This window comes from Corvus moneduloides, chromosome 6 (genome assembly GCF_009650955.1).
Source record: "Corvus moneduloides isolate bCorMon1 chromosome 6, bCorMon1.pri, whole genome shotgun sequence".
Lineage (NCBI taxonomy): Eukaryota > Metazoa > Chordata > Aves > Passeriformes > Corvidae > Corvus > Corvus moneduloides.
The window spans coordinates 18,009,051-18,028,322 of NC_045481.1; the positions used below are offsets into that span (position 1 = coordinate 18,009,051).

A 19,272-nucleotide genomic window follows, 5' to 3' on the forward strand; every position below is an offset into this window, starting at 1 on the left:
CTGGTTTTCATCCAGCAACAGATCTTGACTTTACCAAGAAAATAAAACAAAAGAAAAGAATATTTTATCCCCGTATTGAACCTGTAGCAGTTGCTATAGAAATAACATTTCTCAAAATGCTAAATTTATAGTAACAGCTACCTTTGCTCTGGAGACATCATCTTTTATTTTTTCAATTTCTCTCACACCCTGTTAAAAGAAGCTCTGAGTCAGTGCTCCCATCACCAAAATAATAAAAGTTAATTTTGAAAACAGAACAAAAAAGGGATTGACCTATTTTCCCATGGTTTTTTGCACCTCCCACTGTTTAAGCATTTCCATGCCACATTAGTGATGATGTGTGCACTCTGATATTCAGTGAGAGATGCTATAGGACACACACTCTGCTGTACAGGGGCTGGATGCAGGCTGTAGGTGATAAACTGCTGACAATCCCTCTGAGTTGGCAGATACGAGAATCTGACTCTGTCTTGTCCAGCATCTTTGTAATTCACCTGGATCAGACTTTTTGCATATCATTTGATGCAGTCTCTTCCTTAATGTTTTCTGTTTGGTTTTTGTTGTTGTTGTTGGGGTTTTTTCTTCTTTTTTATTGTTTGGGTTTGTTTCTCTTTTCTGAAGTCCCAGTCCAGAACATACTTTATGACTTTCTAGGATATTAAAGGATTTAGGTGAAATAGCTTGGTTACCTTTAACTCATAGCTGAACAGCCAAAACGTCCCTGTGTCAGCTTAGGCTAGCAATTTGTTAGTAACACAGCCATTGTGGTGCAGCAATAAAGGAAAAACCTTTATGAAAAACACATGCACAATGTGTTTTGCTCTTTCCTCTTATCAGAGCTAGAGCATCACTTACCAGATGCTGCCTTGGATCAGCCCCGTCAGGGACCCTGCAGGTACAGAGGAGTTGGTGGCCTTGGGCAGGGTCAAGCTGCCATCTAGCAGGGCTTGGGGACCAGCAGGAGCTCCTGTCTGAGGCAGAAGGAGAGCCCTGGCAACTGGCAGCAGTGGCCTTTGGGTGCAGCAGCTGCCCCTGCCTCCTCTGAACTCAGAGCCGTGCTTCGCTTTCCTTCCCTGCAGCCTTGTTCTGGGCAAGCTGATTTTTTGTTGCTGTGGTCCTGCTAGTCCCAAGCACTCATACTCTCACTCATGTTCTCTCTCTCTCTGCTGTATGGAGGTGGGACCAAATGAATAGTTTGGTTTTTTCCCACCTTAGAAAGTAGAGAACTAGACTTGATGATGACACTGATGAAACTGGTAGTTACTATGGGAATTGGCACATGACTAAACTATGGCCCACTGCTTCCTTCTCTACTGGCATTTAATCAAGAGTGGAGACTTGTCACTAGATTTATCAGAATGATTTCAGTGGCGTCATTCTGTGTGAATGGAAACAGGACATGGAATATATTAACTTAATAACTCAAATTCATACTTTGTCATTTTCAGTGGTTCTGCAGTTAGATGTGTTAAACACCAAAAAAAACCCCAAAACCAAAAAACTACAGGCTAGGAAGGTGTCTCTGTCAGCCTATAACCTTGTGAGTCAGGTCTGGCCACACTGACGTTAATAAAGTGAAGCTTATCTGTAGCTACATCAGAACAGAATAATGATCTGCAGGGATGCAGATTGTGGCTGATAGTTAGAGTAGATGATCTTAATGCTATTTTCCAACCTTAATGATTCTAAGATTATGAAAAGAAACAGATTAAATGATGTCTGGAATTCCACCAGCTGGTTCACCACAGTTCACTGAAAATCCCTCAACTTAGGAAGCTGGGCTATATATTTGCTGGGCTTTTGGCAGACAGATTCTGTTTTAAGAGAACTATTGATAGACAAATTCACTCCTGCTGCTATTAAGCTGACAGCAGTATTCTTTGGCACTGACATTTCATACCCTGTGGATCCTAATTAAATTACCATCACAGCCCTTTTAATTATCCATATTCTTGTTATATTGATTTGAAGTGAGATAGGAACTATGGTGACTCACTGAGACCATATTCTAATGTCTGTAGGCATTGCCTGTGAGGAAAATGGAATTTGAATACATGCCATTCTACTTGCCATTAAATAGACATGTGAATGTCATAAACTCATTTGTGTAAGGAATGTCATTGCTTTGGGAAGAATTCCTGTGGATTTGCATTGGAACAGTTGGCCAGACCTGCTCTTGTGCCTTGCTGAGATGCCATGGGACTGTGGCTTTTCAGTGACGATGCTGCCCAGGCTGCCTGGCTGTCACCCTCAGCTCCTCGCTCACTGCCCCTTGCAGAGCTGCTGGCTCTCACTGCTCCCTGACACAGAGGTTAAATTTGACTCAGTTTTGTTGCTTACCTTCAGTTTTCATTATTCTTTAAATTAATTCTTAAATTCTTTAAATTAAAAGCTGAAATAGAATTAACTTTCCAACCTTTATGGTGTGTGAAAGATTTAAAAATGAACCACTGAGTTCTTTTTTCCATGAAGTTACAGTGAAGTTTGGTTCTGCTTTTATTTCAATGCTGCTGTGAAATTCCACATTCTATTGCAAAATGCATAGGTCAGCACTGGAAAAAATTCATGGTGAAGTAACTTGCACTGCTGCTTGCATAATTCTTCCTTCATAATATATAAGAAGGAACTACAGAAAAAAAAATCAGAAACACAAAGCCACATCAAAACAAAATCCAGTAAATGAAAACAAAAAAGAGAAGGGAATGTAATTTTCTAGAGAGGATTGCAACAGCCAGAATAGTGACTACCCAGAGGATCACAGGATAATTGGGGTTTGAAGGGACCTCAGGAAATCTCAAGTCCAACCTTCTGCTAAAGGGATGGTCAGCTACAAGGCCAGATGTTGCTCAAGCTTTGTTGAGTTGGGTTTTAAAAACCGCTGAGGATGGAGCACACAGAACATCTTGGTGCAACCTGATCCGCTGCTTGTCAGTTCTTCATAGCTCAGAACTTCTTCCGTAAGTCAGCCCTGACCCTTCTTGCTTCAAGTTATACACATGATTTCTTGTCCCTCCTTGTCCCAGTTTCAGCTCAGGTAGAGTTAATTTCCTTTCAGTAGCTGTTATGTTGCTGTGTTTTGAATTCAGAGTGAGAATGGTGTTGATAACACACTGATGTGTTTTGGTTTTGTTAAGGCATGTTTATCCTAAGTAAAGGACTTTTTTCTTGTCTCATGCTCTGCCAGTGAGGATGTTTGCAAAAGAAACGGGAGGGGACATATCTGGGACAGGTGACCTGAACTGGCCAATGTGATATTCCACACAATAGAATGTCATGCCCAGTATATAATCTGGGGGAAGTTACCCAGAAGGGTGGCTGATCTGGGTTTAGGAAGTGGGCATTGGTCAGTGGGTGGTGAGCAAGTGTGTTGTGCGTCACGTGGTTTTTTCCCTTATTATTATCATTATCATTATTATTATAATTTACCATTATTACTACATTTTAAATTTATTTTTGATTATAAACCTGTTCTTATTTCAACCTACAAGTTTTACTTTGATTCTCCTCTCCATTTCACCTGTCTGTGCAGGGACAGAAGGAGGTTGAGCAAGTGGCTGCATGGTGCTTAATTTCCAGCCAGGCTTAAACCACACCACTCCTGCTATGAGCTCTTGTGAACAGCTTGGCTCCATCTTCTCAATATTCTCTTTGCAGGATTGCAAAGCTGCCATTAGGTCCCCCAAAGTCTTCTCTTCTCGAGGCTGAACAAGCCCAGCTTCCACAGCCTGGCAAGTTCCCATTTCAGAAAGTGAAATTAACAGAAAGTACAGACACACACAGCAACTCATGAAAACAGTTAAAACGTTCTTTGCAATGGAGAAATTTTTAATTTACACACAGAGGGATATTCTCATAAGAAATCTTATTACTTGTGACCACTTTATGCACATCCTCCATACATAATGTCAGACCTAAAAAGGTGCTGAAAAGTGCTTGTCAAAATCTTTCCACAACACAAATTTGCTGGAGGGAGATTTTTTTTTTTTTTTTTTTTTTTTTTTTTTTTTTTTTTTTTTTTGATGGAAAGAAAAATTCTTTCCCCATGCAATTAAAAAACCACCATAACCAAATATTTTTCTTGGGAATTGAGCAAAAGTAAAAAAGGTTGTGAGAGGAGAAAAAAGAGACTTTCCATGTTTTAACTCTTTTCAGAGGGCCAGGTGTCTGGGTGGGACAGGGAACTAGGGAGCCAGGCAGCTGTTTCTGGGGCCTGCATATGAACAGGTCCCTGGATTAACAGCTGCACTTCTGATCTGTGCTAACATCAACTCTCAAAATGTGGGTACTTTTGCTTCTATTCTTACTGTTTTTTGGTGCATTCATGTTCAAACACCTGGTTTGTCAGTATTTCTGCCTGGCTTGTTGTTTAATTTTTTAAAACTGGCAGATTGAGAGCCCTGGAACCTCTAGAGGAGGCCTCCATGTGCAGTTAAGTAAATGGATGCAAACCTTGCTCTGTTGAGTCTGAAAATGGAACCACACTCCAGATTTCAGTCATATAAGCAACTCTAAAGGCTGGCCCTTTATGCTGTGGAGATGTGAAACCTCACCTTTCTATCCCTCTCTTCCACCCCTGCATGTATAATGAAAAGTTTCATCCAAGTTAAAACACTGGTGGCTGGAATTTTCTTCTCTATAGGCACTTGAAGTAATGAATCTTCAACTGTCTGAAACCCACTACTGGTACTGTAATGAAAATGCATGACATGCAGTTATACATTAGAACATACATTTTTCAAAGAAAACAAAAGCTTAAGGGCAGGTAAGTACCTGTACACAAAAAGTAAACAATTTTAAGAAGTGGCTGATCTCAGGTGTATGCTGAAGAAGAATTTGAGCCTTTAATGAAACACAGGAACCATCATAGCAGCATAAATTACACCACAAAATTATAGAGAAATTTACCACACTCCCTCTGTCTGCTCCTTTGCCAATCAGGACAAAGAGGACTTCAGCCTTCTTCCAGCTAAGTATATTGCAGCAGGCTGGCTAGCAAGCTGCAACAGGAGACAGTTCTGTGGGGGATCCTCAGTAATTCCGTCAGCATGTCACAGCCATCCTTCTTGACTATGTGTTTCGTTGTTGTCATTGATTTATATACCATACCTGATTGAAAGATATGTGTTGATGCTCCATTGATTACATTGACCCTATATGGCTCCAGCTACTGGTTTCACTTAGATTGGTATGTCTGACTTTTGGGGCATTTCCTAGGTACAGACTGGAGAAGAATTTTTCTTTCTTTTTCTTTTAGGTTATCCAATTTTCCTTTGCATGTGCTCATTCAGGAATTTTTGACAGTCTGTGTTACACTGGAAGTTCTGTAGGTGATCAGTGCAGTGCTTTTTGTAGCAGAACTACATAGAGCATGTTCTTTCACTTGGTCTTCCTCACGTTTTCGCAGGCACAAGCAATACCTGAGCAAATTCACTATCTCTGTTCGTGCAGTTTCACTCACAAAGCAGTACAGAATGGGATCCGCAATGCAATTCAAACTTGTTAAGGCCTGTGTGATTCTGTAAACCTTATACATCAACAACAAAAGGTGTGGGTCAGACATGGAAGGTTCTTTGATGCTGCGAATAAGCAATAAAACATGATAAGGAGTGAAGCAAACAATGAAACTAACTGTGATGTTCAAAATAAGTTTCCTCACTTTTTTCTTTTCTTCATCTACTGTGGCTTGGTTATACCTCACTACTTGGTAAATTCTGTGGTAGCAAAATATGATGATTATTAAAGGGACCAAATACCCTGAGCATATCCGGAATAAATTTATGTTTGCCTGCCACCTTTCCAGGGGGTAATTATCATAGCATAACGTATGATTAGTGAAATTGCAAGGATCATTGAATACTTCTTTTTTCACCAATATGACTGAATTAAAGATGCTTTCCAGAAGCCAAACAATTATGCTGACAATCAATGAAAATCTTCTTGTGCGCAAGTACTGGAACTTCAAGGGGTGAACTAATGCCAGGTACCTGTCAATAGAGATGCAAGCAAGGAATGCGGTGCTGGTGTAGAAATTCATATACATAAGGAAGGCAAAAATCTGACAAAGCAAGGCAGAGAGCCTCCAGTCATCTCCATGCCAGGCATAATCAATCCACAGAGGCAGGATCAAAGAGTACAAAAGGTCAGCCAGGGACAGGCTAAAGATGTAGACTGCTAACTCATTCTTTTTCCTCACCTGAATGCAAGATGCATAGAGGGATATGCAGTTGATGGGAATACTGATCATCATCACAATGCTGTACACAAAGGGAAACAAATATTTATCCAGGGTGTGATCATCATGGCACTCAGTGTTGTTGTTCATTGTCCCCCCCAGTAGTATCCTTGAGATAATTCCAGCCTGGGTGCAATAAAATCCCCTGTGTAGTCTGATGGGTTGTCATCTGTTAGTTCTTCAGGACGTGGTTGACAAGATTCCAGCCTTCTGTTACCAAAAAGGAAAAATGTCAGCTATAACATTTCTGTTTGTTTGTATGGGATTCTTGGTGTGTGTCTTTTTTTTTTTTAGAAGAAAGAAACTGTAGGACATCAGAGGATGTAAACACTCCTGGAGTTAGGAATGCATAGGAAGAGGAACCCAAAATCTAACGTGGTCAAGGCCAGTTAGATGGAAGCTTTACAGCAGAAGCAGGATGAATAGAATAGTTAAGACACTTCTTCTGGCGGGGGGGGGGGGGGTGTCCTGCAATCCTGGGTCTCTCTTGTGGGAAGTTAAAGGAGATCAGAAAGTGGACCACAAATAAAATAATAGATGTGCACTTTATATTATTCTGGTTAGCATGGTTTTGGGAATATGAATATGGTAGATTTCTTATCACAAATAACCTCCTCCCCTCTAAGGCAATGGAGAGACAAGGATAGAAATACAGGGATTCAGGTACTGCTGGATGTTGGGATCTCCTCAGAAGAGGAAAATCTGTGTCTGGTATGTTTCACTATTGCAAATCACTCTTGGCTTCTTTGCATCCTCACATATCCCTGCTTCTTCTCTCCTCCTTTGTATGTGATCCCACAAGAACTTGCCATCAACCGAGCTGTCCCAGCAACAATTACTGCATGTACCGGAAACCCTCATGTGAAACCTGGCAGTCTATTGGGTTCCTGCACGCACATGACAATCTGCTGGGTGTCCCTTTGAATGTATGAGGTGGAGACTCTGAGTACAATTTTTCATTTACACTTCTTCCCTCTAAAAATTGTGGCTGCGATGCATGAGCTTATAAAGTCATTAGCAATTAAACTTTTCTTAGTCACTTCCAGGACTGTGGTTATCAACAGCTTCAACATGAAAATATCAGTAAAATGGCAGCCCTGACTTAAGCAGTGAGACTGGAGGAGTTGCATGCGTGAGCCTTAGAAGCACATAGAAGAGCTGACCTTCCAGTAAGAAAGGGTGTACAACTGTAGTTGTGAGACAGATGGTACTCACTGACTGTATCACCGCTCTGACACTCAGCAGCTCCCTTCTCTAAAGACCCAATTGTTACATTCAGGAAATACGAGAATGGAAAATACTGGTTGCAGTCCAGTTATACTGCCAAATATACTAACTGCTTGAAAGACTTCTGAGATAACTTGTCTGTGCTTTGAGCCTGGACTGCCAGCAGAGCAGGTAAAGAGGCTGAAGAACGCGTAGGCTGCATGATAGCACCTCTATAACTGTCCCCACATGGGAAAGAACTTCAATGGAATACAACTCCTGTGCAGAAACTTTTCCATGTGGTAAGAAAAATTTAGCCTTTTATGGGTTTGATGTGTTTCTGGGTTTATCAGAAAACCCAAACAGGATTATTGTCTGTGTTGAGAGGTTATTATATGGATCTCTTGTCCATAAAAATGCCCCTTTCATGATTATTCATAAAAAAAGGGAACAATGACAAAACTAGCCAGAAAGCAAATATTCAATTTTACCTGCCACTGCTTTATTTGATCAAGTTTCCTACCTTATCAGCTAGAGCTAAACTCATTCACAAGCTTGAAAGTAATGGAAAATTCTTGAGGACTTGGTGGTTTGGTCCATTGAGGAACTTCACCAACATGATGACTAATTTTAAAAAAATGCAGCGTCTATATTTAACACAAACATAAGATGTCTGCATTTCAGCTTGGTTTCGTAAAACCACACAGTAAATAGGGCATGGTAAGCTTACCAGTATAGATAAGTATCACAAAATAAATATCTAGCTCTAGAAATTAGATCCCAGGGTTTTGTGACCCACTTCTCACCAAAAAGAAATCAAATGTGTGCAGACAGACCAGATGAATCAAAGATAAAATACCTACCTCTTCTCCTAATCACACTTCAGCATCTCTTTATGACAGGTCTCTTCCTGTCTACAAGCGAAATATGCCCTTTCAGAAGCATGTATTAAATGCAGCAAGTGTATGAGGCAGTGTTTGCTAGTCTCATGACGGAGAAACTGGAATTCCTTCTCCCTCCCCCATAAACGCTTTCTCTTTTGTTCGTTAATTTGTATTACAGACTCACCATCCTTATAAGCTCCCAGCTTCTCTCGTGTTACTCACAACAGCTTCTTTTGTATCCACTCACAGACCAACATGTCAATTTCCTCATGACGCCTGTTTTTCTTCAGCTTTCTTATTTTAGCTCATTGTTTCTAAGAGTTTTGCGGTGTTGATCTCACTGATCATAAAAACACTTGTCCTTATATTGCTGTTGTCTGAATAAACCACGTTCTTTGGGGCAAGACTTTGCCCTTCTGCCATCTGCCTTAAGGAACTAATATCTGAAGGTATAATTGGCTAATGGCAAGCTGGGACACTAAACATGAAATTCAAAGACGTGAGCTGAGACCACATGAAATTTGTCACCTCAGAACATTTGTTCTGCCCTTCATATTCACAGGTCACTGTACCCCATTTCTTCTTAACCAGTATGTTCATTAGTTCCTATGAACACAGCCCTGGAGGCTGTGTAGCACTCCCCAGGTAATCCATGTCCGAACTTTGATGACACATGGATGGTACTTACATGAGGACATGCTTTCAGTGATGGTAATAATGAGAAGTGTGTCTTTCTGGCACGTATTGATGACCTATACTAAAGTGTGTCAAAGAGCCAGCAAAGGAAGCTTACCACAATGCATGCTGCAGTTTCTTGCACAGAAATATAAAAGCAGAAAGCACTACTTTGCCCTGCTTACAACACATTTCACTCAGATTGTGCAGGGCCTTAATTCAGAGCAGGTAGTCCATATCACACCTTCTTGCTGAGTTTTCTGATAATTAGGACTTTGTAATGCAGGATGATTTTTCTTACCTGAGTGCATGATCTGAAGCACTCCCAGGTTTTCTCTCCAATACTGAGCACACTTGCTGGTTTTGCCTAGGAGGATGGTATTGCCTTACAGCTATCCTAAAAACAATATTTGATCATTTTCCCCAATGATTGTTATTTTTTTTTAACTATCAAGGAATTTCAGTTTAATGATACAGTCTAATGGTTTGACTTTCATGGTCCAAACCTACTGTGACTAATTCCATATACTTGTAATTTATTTTGTAGAATTGTTTTGGTATCAGATGTTTCAAATAAAAAAATTAAAATTATTAACATTAATTTTTTCTTTTAGACACATTATTCAATTATTATCATAGTTCCTGCCTCTGTCATTTTGCTACAGAAAACCCACTGTACAAGAATTCTGAAGAGTCAGTAAGACATAAAATTTAGACAAATGAACTAGCAAATGTTATGCTTCAAGTAGTTTATGCAAACAAACCTGTAAAAGAACCTTGTGGGAGTTTCTAGGGAAAAGTAGTCAATATATACTTTATTTGTATCAATGCATTTCTACAGCATCTTCTTCAGGTTCAAAGAGAGCTTCATGTGGTCTTTCCATCTATGACATTTTGAAATTCACGAAGTGTAAAGTTAAAACTTTCATAAGCATAAATAAAAAAGGATATTCCATACTCTTATCTGTAAACAACTTTGTAAGGTGAGAAAGGAACAATGCTGTGTGAGCTAGTGCAGTAGCTGCTGTACTGGTGGTACTGTATATCAATCGTAAGATGGAAAGACAGATGGTTTTCCTTTTTGTCTTCAAGGAATTTCAACAAAGTAGATTGCTTTGTGTTCTCAAAATAAGTTCCATTGCCAAGATGATTCCTTCGAGTACAAGGGACATTCCATAGCCAATTCTTTTTATCTAATGAGCAGATCTCAAAACTTAATTCTGAAAAACTTCACAGTTTAGGAGAGTTGAAATACACCTTTCAGAAACGTGGCCTTTTTTGCTTAAAATTAACAGCATTTTTCCTCATGCAACATTAAAGTTTACCCACAGGTCTCCATGAGCAGAGACTCAAACAGGTCTAAAAGAGCTCAGCCTTTTTAACTTGGAGATATAATTTATGGACTGCTTCATTGAGCATAAACATTGAGTTAATATGAGCAAATACAAAAAAAACTCCAACATGTTTTTTAGGATGTAGGCCATGCAGGCAAGTATTACTTTGCTATATCATTATGTGCATCATATTTTCCTCTATGCATACAGAAAGATGTACAAAATATTTTCATATACATGATACCTGGCATTCCAAGAAGCTACTTTTACCAGAGCTTATTTTTCTGCTAAGTTTTAAGCATTCTGCATATTCATATAAATAGCACTGGGTATCTTGTTAGTGTTGGAAAATACTGAAGAACACTAATAGAAGAGTTACTGGAACCTTTGGGGAGGCCTGAGGCACTTTTTGCAGTGACGGGACAGCTCAGAATGTTGAAAATTCACCCCCAAATACAGTTCTTCTCCATCTTTCCCCCTTTCATAATCAACAGTATTTTGATTGTGGCAATGCCATTAGAGCAAACAATGAATCAAGCTTTCTTTGCCAATCCTAGGTATGTCTTTCCTAATTCGATCTTTTGATGTCTTTTGCCTTAGTCTCACGTTTTGGTTGTGCTGGGACTGAAATAATCCTTCTCCCAAAGCAATCTTTTCCAGCCCCTTTTGTGTCCCTTCTTTCTATTGTCTGATGTCAGCATCCCATTAGGGACAGCTAGGTTGAAACCTGTCCCAGAATGTAGCTGTGTCCCTGGCTCCTTGGATCCTGAGCACTTACCTTGGCAGCCACGTGTCCCCGTGCAGCGGTTCCTGTTATGCCATTTGCAGTGTAACCCGTGTCTGCTTCTAAGAAAAGTGTCTGCTTCTACTTGATCAGATACAGAAACAGGAAGCTGCTCTTAGATAAACAGGCAGCAGTTCACACATCTCTTGGTTTTGCTTCCTTTTTTTTTTTCTTCTTTCCCCAATTCCTTGTTTATCTGAGCTTGTCCATGAGAAAAAAGATAATATAATTACAAAGATAATGAACAAAGGATGGAAGCAACCTCGGTAGGTATAGGAATACTTTTAGAGACTTTATAGAAGTTTAATTTAAAATATTGCCTAATTATATGAGCGTAGTATATTTACACCCCTTATCTAGGAGACATTACATTCTGCAGAGAAACCACCCAGAGAAATAAAATGCTGTTTTATTTGTGTTTAACTGTATAAGTTCAAAACATGTATGTTTTTTGTTGACTGAAGGACCTCACTTGCTTTTCCCTACAAGTTTATCACAGAATCAAAAAGAATCCACCTAAGAAGAGCACAAAAATGTATCACGACTTTAGTAGTTTGTAGAAAAACAATTAAGTATTTTCAGAATTTATGAGAAGTTTGTGAATAGTTCTAGTTAACAAAGGATAACAGTATGTTATGCACTGTGACAGGTTACATATTAATGTATTTTTATATAAACTGAATCTGAGGTTGGATGTTGTTTTCATAGGAGTGATTCTTTTAACAGACAATTCTTTCAATTAGACAGGTGAGCACAGTTCTCCTCTCCCCCCGTGATCAAAATAATTTATTGCGTGTATTTTCTTCTAAATTGTTTGAAACAATATAATTCTGCTTTAAGAAAGTGGGTACAATTTCACTTGAAACGCCCATTTGTTGGGTAACACCAAAACTGTCCATTTTGACGATTCAGATGCTGAGGAGAAATGAAACAAAAAAAATTCAAATGTTCTAAAATAGGGTCATACTGACTTTCTTGAGAATACCAGGCAGCTCTGTAATATTTAACCACTGGATGCACAGATTTGGTTCCTTTTTTTTCAGTCAGAGCATGACTTTTTCATCCACAGTTTTTTACTGATCTGACTGTTACATGAAGCCTAAATTATCAACTACTTGTGGCCATTCTCAAACTGTTATAAGAGCCCCTTCCAGTTTGGTAAATGGAAGACCACTTGCTTACACAAATCTCTAAAATAAATTTCAGTCACACTCTCATTTTTATTGAGACAAAATTCATTAGACAAAGACTTGTTTCATCACTTTCCACATGCCTATTCCTAACAAGAATACCAAATAAGAACAGTGTCACGTTTGCTGGTTCTGCTGCTATTTTGTTGAGCATTCCTACAATTTGCTGAAGAAAAAACGGTTATCATTATTAGAAACAGAGAAACATTATTGAAACATTTCTACAGTTCTTTGCTGTGACAATACAAGGACTGAAGATCAACGGCAGCAAGAGAGGAGACAATGCCTCTCATGCATTCTTGAAGAAAAGCTGTATGTAAAAATAAATTCTTAACTGTGCCCACATGCAACAATTTAATTTCTCATGTAAGCAGCACAATTTTCCACAGGTTTTTTGAGATCTGGACATACACAGTATCTCAGATCAGTCATCTTGGAACAGGTGTTCTTAGTGTTCGCTGTGATTAATCAACTATCCATAAAAAAATTAAAAAAAAAAGACCTCAAATAGAAAAGTATTAACAGTGGAAAACAATCTTATCTAGAAAAGAAGCAGAGTAAGTCCTTAGTAAGTTTATTGGCTAAATTCGGGCATACAAAGGGGTCATGAATAAAAGTGTAAAGAAAAAAAGGTTCAACACAAGGTCAAGATTCTTATTGCAGAATAAAAGTTCACAGAGTCACAGTAAAATATCCTTTTCCTTCCACCAAAACAGATTGTGAGAATGTTTTTCTGTACCAACTGAAAAGGGTGGGCACTCAGCACATCACAGGATTGCAAATATGGGTTTTGAAAACTGACAATTTTAGGATCTTATCAGTGAATAAGAGACTGAATTTCACAGCTGAAGCCTTTTACATGGAATAAATTGATGCATTAATCAATGAAACTATAAAAATGAATAAATTAATAATTCATGATTGTTTTGCAAACCTTCCAGGTGTGCAAAACCGTACAGTCTGCTGGAATGAATGTGAAATAGGACCAGGAGCATAATTCTACCTCTGGCACTGACTCACTGTAGCCCTGAGGAAGTCACTCTGTCCTTCTGCATGTCATAATGGTATCATATAGCTCATTTGGGTGTGAGCAGGTTCATTAGTTAATGCTTGATATTGCTGTAAAGTGCAAAATGTTTTGTGAGTGCTTGGTATTGCTATTTAAAAAGAAATAAACAGGAAACGTCAGTCAGGTAATGTCATCACTGAGACATTAGATCAATGACAAGAGTGCCGAGGCTCGAATAACAGCATTCTTCATGTTTAGAAACGTGCAAAACCTGAGCTTTTTCACAGCTCTTACTCGACGCAGGACATCAGCCACTGCATCGCCTCATGCTTCATTCCACCTTTAGGCACATGAAGCATCTCCTCTATGAAATACTGAGGTCAATAAAAAAGACAGTTCCCCATTATGAATTTTTATAGGATAATCAAGCTGATCGCCGATCTCCAGGTTACTTTTCCTCCGAGCCGAATGCTTGCATGAGGCGGAGTCTGAGGGAATACCCCGGCAAACCTCACAGAAATTTTTGGCGTGCGGCTCAGCTGCTCACATTTTGATGCGGCTGCCCTACAGCGTACCCCTGAAGGCGTGAACAGGCTCGTTCCGCCAATCATAACTTAAACCCCACGTTCAGCATCCCTCTCTGGTGACCTGCTGACGCAGCTGCGGATCTAACTGGCGACCACTGGGATTCCCCGGGAAGGGAGCGGGGCTGCCAGCAACCTCTGCGGGGCAGGGCCTCTGCGGGCCTGGCGCGGGGCCCGGGGCCGCTCCCAGCCTCTGCCCCTGCGGCGATCAAAGGTCCTTCTCACGGGGCGCTGGAATGTGCTCCTTCAAAGCGCCGCTTTGTGCCGACTCGTCAGGGGATTTGGAGGCAGCCTGAGAGCGGCGCAAACCCAGGACACTGGCTGCGAGGTGCAGGGAGGGCCTGGGAATGACGCACTAGGAAACGCCGTTCCTCGCCCGGGACAAGTATCAGAGGCCCCAAAAAGGAGAGGCAGAGGCCCCGAAAAAGAGAGTCGGCTTGACTCAGCCCCTACGCGCGGCTGCTCACGCTACACTGAACGCCATTCCTGCCGCGCTCCCACACAAACCCCTCCTCGCCTCACAGCCATGCAGCTTTCCCACACCCAGGCTGGCCCCGCCATAGCTTCGGTCGCTGCGCAGTGCCCAACTCCGGCATGGCGGCACACGCCGCAGCGGCCTGCCTTGCCCTTTCTCAAAATGGCAACTGCTGCCTTCAGCCGGGCGGGGCTGCCCGTAAAGGCTGAGAGCCTTCCGGACCCCTCCTTTCCCTTGAGCAAGATGGCGGCGCCGGGCGCACCGCCCCGCCCCGGGGCGGGCAGGCGGCGCGCTCACGTGCCGCGCGTTGCCGGGCAGTGCGGAGGCGCGGCAGGGTCAGGGCGGCCGCAGGACGCGGCGGGAGCGGAGCTGGACCGGGATGGGCTGCGCGGCTCTGCTCTGGGGCACGATCCTGCTTGGCTGTAGCTGCGGCCCGGGGCCCCCCAGGGTCGGTGCCGCTCCGCTCTTGGCGGCCACCTACGTGCTGGACGATGCCGACGGGCTGGGCAGGGAGTTCGACGGGATCGGGGCTGTCAGCGGCGGCGGGGTGAGCGGCTCCTCCAGCGCTGCGATGCTGGTATCCTCCTCGGCGCGGCAAGGGACGCCTGGGCTGGGCGTCCCGTCAGTGGGAGCCTGTGGTAGCTTCGGCGGAGCCTGGGCCGGGGGTGTCGCGGAGCGGAGCCCTGAGGACTGACGGGGAGTGGGGACACCCACACGATGTGAGCGGGGCTCGGCGGGCGAGGCCTGGAGGCGCTGAGGGGAGCGGTGCGGCCAGTGGTTCGGCTGCGGGGGTGATGGAGCCGGGCTCCGCTTTGCGCCAGCCCTCCGGCCGCCTGTGCAGTGGCTTTTCGGGGTGCCATGTCCTGGGTGCCGGTGGAGGAGAGCTAAGCCAGGGTGGGTTTTTATGTAGAGGGTCTTAATAGTCCCTGCGTTTTGAAATGCTGGACGAGCCACAGCCGCTCGTTGTCTTTCCTGTGGTCCAGGCAGCAGAGCCGTGAGATTCCCGGAGCTTTTAACCACTCTTCGACCTGCTGAGATGCTTGCTTTGGCCTCCTTCCTCTGTGCCCGCGAGCTCCCCTTGCTTTTGGTGTATGGTGAGCCAAAGCAGGGAGAGTTGAGTGAGAAATAGTGCTGGGTCGGAGCTGCCTTTTGCTTGTCCTAAGGCCGTGTGATCTCTTTCTCTGTTCTCTGGACTCTGTTTGCAGTAAATTCCAGGTAACTGGAGTACAAGGCAGTTGCAACCTGTGAAACCAGAAATGCACAGCTGAAGGCTTAGAAACGAGTTTATGCAGAGGCTTAGCTGAGTTCCAGGTGCTATAATTATTTTTGTGAAAATTATTAGCTCTGTGAAAGGCCTAGCCTGAAAAGCTGGGATGTAGTTAAATCTTTGAAAGTTGTGTTTTCATATTGTCATGTTTTCTGTCCATTTTAGGCCACATCTAGACTCCTGGTGAACTACCAAGAACCTTATCGCTCCCAGATTTTAGATTACCTGTTCAAGGTAAGGTTGGTTTCACTGCTACAATAATGTTTAATTTCATGCAGAATTTCTTAGTGTGTAATGTTGGAACTCCTGTAGTATATTCAGTGCTACTTGAAAGTAGACAAAAATCTCATCTTCTAAAGCATCGACTTTAATGTTGATTGTTATCAGAACCTTAAATTTTAGGTGTTGTTTTTGACAACCAGGATTTTGTTCAGGGCTGTCCCTTCATATTGTTAAGAAAATTCCTTTCATGTTGTCACAATATATTTTGAAAATATGTTTTTGAAAATGTATTTAACCATGTATTTGATCATTCATGTGGGCTAAATGAGAAGTTGTTTCTGTGGCTAAAGTGGAGGGTTTAGCTGTTCATAGTGATTGAAGTAAGGGGGTCTAACATAGCATAAAAATGTGCAGACTGCACGTTTGTAACAGCATATCTATTCCAAGCTAGTTTCAAGTACAACTGCAGTGACTCTAGAAGGTGTAGGAATGTCATTGGTTTGTAAGCTGTGTTAGTTAGCAAGTGTAACCCGTGGAGTTACCCAACTTAATATATGGTAAGATTATTGCACTGGACATTAATAGCTTGTTTTGCTTTTGGCACTGTAAATTACTCTGCTGGAAGAGGATGTCATGTCACTTTCAAGTAATGTAATCCAGATGGCTGGAGGGGAATAATTTACCATGCAGTTTAAAGAATTAATTTTCAAGGTAGAGTAAGGCATAATGTGTGCCTGGGGAATCAAACCTGATGGTTTTTTTGAGACTACAGCTGTGTGTTACTAATATGAGTGTTCTGAATAGGCATGTGGTAAAAGAAAATCTAGCTGAGAGATCATGATTTTCAAAGAGTTTTTGATGTGTTCTTTTACCAAAACCTCTTAAACTGTCATATCTGGGAGTGGTATACCTTGCCTCATTCTCCTTATCTTTTAGTGTCAGTCAACTTTCATGATGGGAATGGGAGAACAAATGTGTTAGAAGTTTAAAAAATGTCAAAAAGAGAAATGGTAAATTGGACATATTTACTTCGCTGTTAAAAGCAAACAAAAATCCCAAACTTGTAAGCCAAAAGACATGTCATCTATGCAGCATTTTTTAAAAATCAAATTGTGTTCTTATGTCTTAAAACATTTTTTTAGATACCAATATTATGCTAGGGTAATTCCATGGGGGAGGGCAGCTTATTAGTGGTTATTAAAATAATGATTAATTGTAACTTCTGGCTTGAGTAACTCTTAAGCCACTAATGGCTGGAAGAAGTAGAATCACCTGTATGAACTTGAGTTTTATATTTGGCTCCACCAGTCATATGCCAGGGGAGGGGGATAGTGGACTAGACAATTGTTTTCCAGTGTGGTGGGTTCTTGCCTATCTGCCTGTAGTTAACAGATTATTTATGACCTCTTTCACATGAACAGGGTAACCCTTTACAACAAATAATAAATTATTTACAAAAATACCAGCTTAAATAATTTGATTTTAAAAGAAAACAAATTTGACTTCTAATAACATTAAAATACTGCTGTGTTCCTCATATATTCTGTGTTCTACTTTAATAGTGCTTTAGTATTTTTTGAGCATAACCTATTTAAAATCTGCACTGTTGTGGAGAAGGGTTGTCAATGGTGCAAGAGTCAATGAAACTGTTTAAAGATCAGTGTGCTATTTATCCTGCTGGATTTTCTTGAAAATGTATATAATCTCTCATTACATCTGTATGGGTGTTTAAAAAAGTAAGAATATTACATTTTCAGCATGCTCAGAATTGTCCACTTACCTCATTCTTCTTATTAACAGCAGGACTCTGTCTGTTTTTTGTCTCTTTTTTTTCCCCTAGCCAAATTTTGGTGCTTCTTTACATATTCTCAAGGTAGAGATTGGAGGTGATGCACAGTCAACAGGTATGGATTTTGCATGAACAGCATTTAATTTCTTGTTTCAGTGATGCTGTAAGTAACATGTGCTGCACAGGGAGCTGAGGCATGGAGACAGTTGTACCGAAATTGCAAAAAAGCATAATGGCTGCTAACTTGTACAAGAGAGATTTACACCAACATTCTGGAAGCAGCTCTCATATCATATGGTTAATAGGTTGCATTCTAGAGCAAATGAGTTCTTTTTTTTCCTCCTGTCGAAGGTTTCTGAATTGCAGAGCATTTCCCCCAACACCAGTTTTGCAATACTAGGTAGTTTATTTCTTAAAAGCACGAAATGCGAGAACATCTGATCAGAAGCAGTTACATTTCTTTGGTTTAATTAGCTGCAACATTTCACTGGAGTGCCATTGGCTGGCAGTGGGCAGTATTTTTTTTCTTCCTGGGAAGAGTTGCAAATGAAAATGTCTTGATGTAACTTGCCTAGCCTACCTACTACTACATTTACATACAGGAGCAACTATTTAGTAACTGTTTGTGACCAAAAGCTGAGAAGCAGAGACTACAGGTGGTATGGTAGTGTTTTTTTTTTTTTTTTTTTTTTTTTTTTGTATTATTCTCAGATCTGGCTACATCAGGAATAGACTTAAAACCAGTCACAGTTAATAAATAAAGAGCATAGAATCTGGTGTTTTGGCCTTATACATGTATATATGTGTATATGTTTGTATGTATATATGTTTGTGTATATATGCTTGTATGTATATGTATATTTGTATATATGCATTTTTATCTCGTGATGCCTGTGTTTTTTGTCATTAGATATTGTTTTTCATTCTTGGGTTTACTTCACAAAAGTTAACATGCTGAAAAGTATTACACTGGGTTTAAGAGCTTGGTAATGAATTGCTGGTTGGGGGGGAATGGAGTCATCTTTAGGCATGCACAGACCTCCTCCTCAGACACTCTTACTGCTGGCTAAGGGGAATGTCACATACTTGTGTGATGGCTTTCCAGGTTTTGAAAGGAGAGCAATAAGGTGCATGTATCTCAATGCACTAGACTGCAGCTCTTCTTCTGGCCTCAGTGGTGTGATCAGGAATTAATCTGAAATGTAATGTGAAGCCTAAATACGGAATCCTATTGTTCTATGTCCCTGACAAACTTACATATAGGCGTGTGTTAGTAAGGTAGAAAAATCAATCCTATTTTCTGTGATGAAATATGCTGTTTCAGCAGGCTTCATATAAAACAAAGTCTCATTAGAAGAGGTCTCCGCATATAATTTAACGTAAGTTGCGTAATTGTTGAAGTCATGTACGCAAGTTATTACTTGACTTTTGTGTGTAATGACTTCCTATGCAACACTGATTCTTTTGCACCTTTTTAGTTTGTTTACCTTTGCCTGAGGATATTCAATACATAGCATTCAATTCCAAAACCTTTTCTTGCAGTCACAGAACACCATGAAAGTTATAAAGTAGATATTTTACTGTAAAAAAAACAAACCAACCCAACCTCTTTCCTGTAATT

The 19,272-nt window shown here is 41.0% G+C and overlaps 2 protein-coding genes across 6 annotated transcripts in view; one reads left to right on the top strand and one right to left on the bottom strand.

Annotated features, from left to right (window-relative positions):
• Positions 1 to 2,707: 2,707 nt before the first annotated feature.
• On the bottom strand, positions 2,708 to 11,212 carry GPR65 (G protein-coupled receptor 65). Of its 2 annotated transcripts, XM_032111413.1 has the most exons (3): positions 11,110 to 11,210; positions 9,299 to 9,394; positions 2,708 to 6,442 (listed from the first exon to the last, which is right to left on the bottom strand). In XM_032111413.1, the coding sequence occupies exon 3, from the start codon at positions 6,320 to 6,322 to the stop codon at positions 5,285 to 5,287; it is 1,038 nt and encodes a 345-aa protein (XP_031967304.1). In that variant the 5' UTR covers positions 6,323 to 6,442; positions 9,299 to 9,394; positions 11,110 to 11,210; the 3' UTR covers positions 2,708 to 5,284. The 2 variants fall into 2 exon arrangements, with proteins under 2 accessions (XP_031967304.1, XP_031967305.1); XM_032111414.1 differs by lacking the exon at positions 9,299 to 9,394 and having other exon boundaries at positions 11,110 to 11,212.
• A 3,456-nt stretch (positions 11,213 to 14,668) lies between these two features.
• GALC (galactosylceramidase) overlaps positions 14,669 to 19,272 on the top strand; it is a 32,868-nt gene continuing 28,264 nt past the window's right edge. For 2 of the 4 annotated variants that reach the window (XM_032111409.1, XM_032111408.1), the window contains exons 1-3: positions 14,669 to 14,950; positions 15,806 to 15,874; positions 17,703 to 17,766. In XM_032111409.1, coding sequence (XP_031967300.1) covers positions 14,753 to 14,950; positions 15,806 to 15,874; positions 17,703 to 17,766 — 331 coding nt within the window. In that variant the 5' untranslated portion in view covers positions 14,669 to 14,752. The remainder of the gene's footprint in view (positions 14,951 to 15,805; positions 15,875 to 17,702; positions 17,767 to 19,272) is intronic. The other 2 variants (XM_032111412.1, XM_032111410.1) reach the window with 2 other exon arrangements.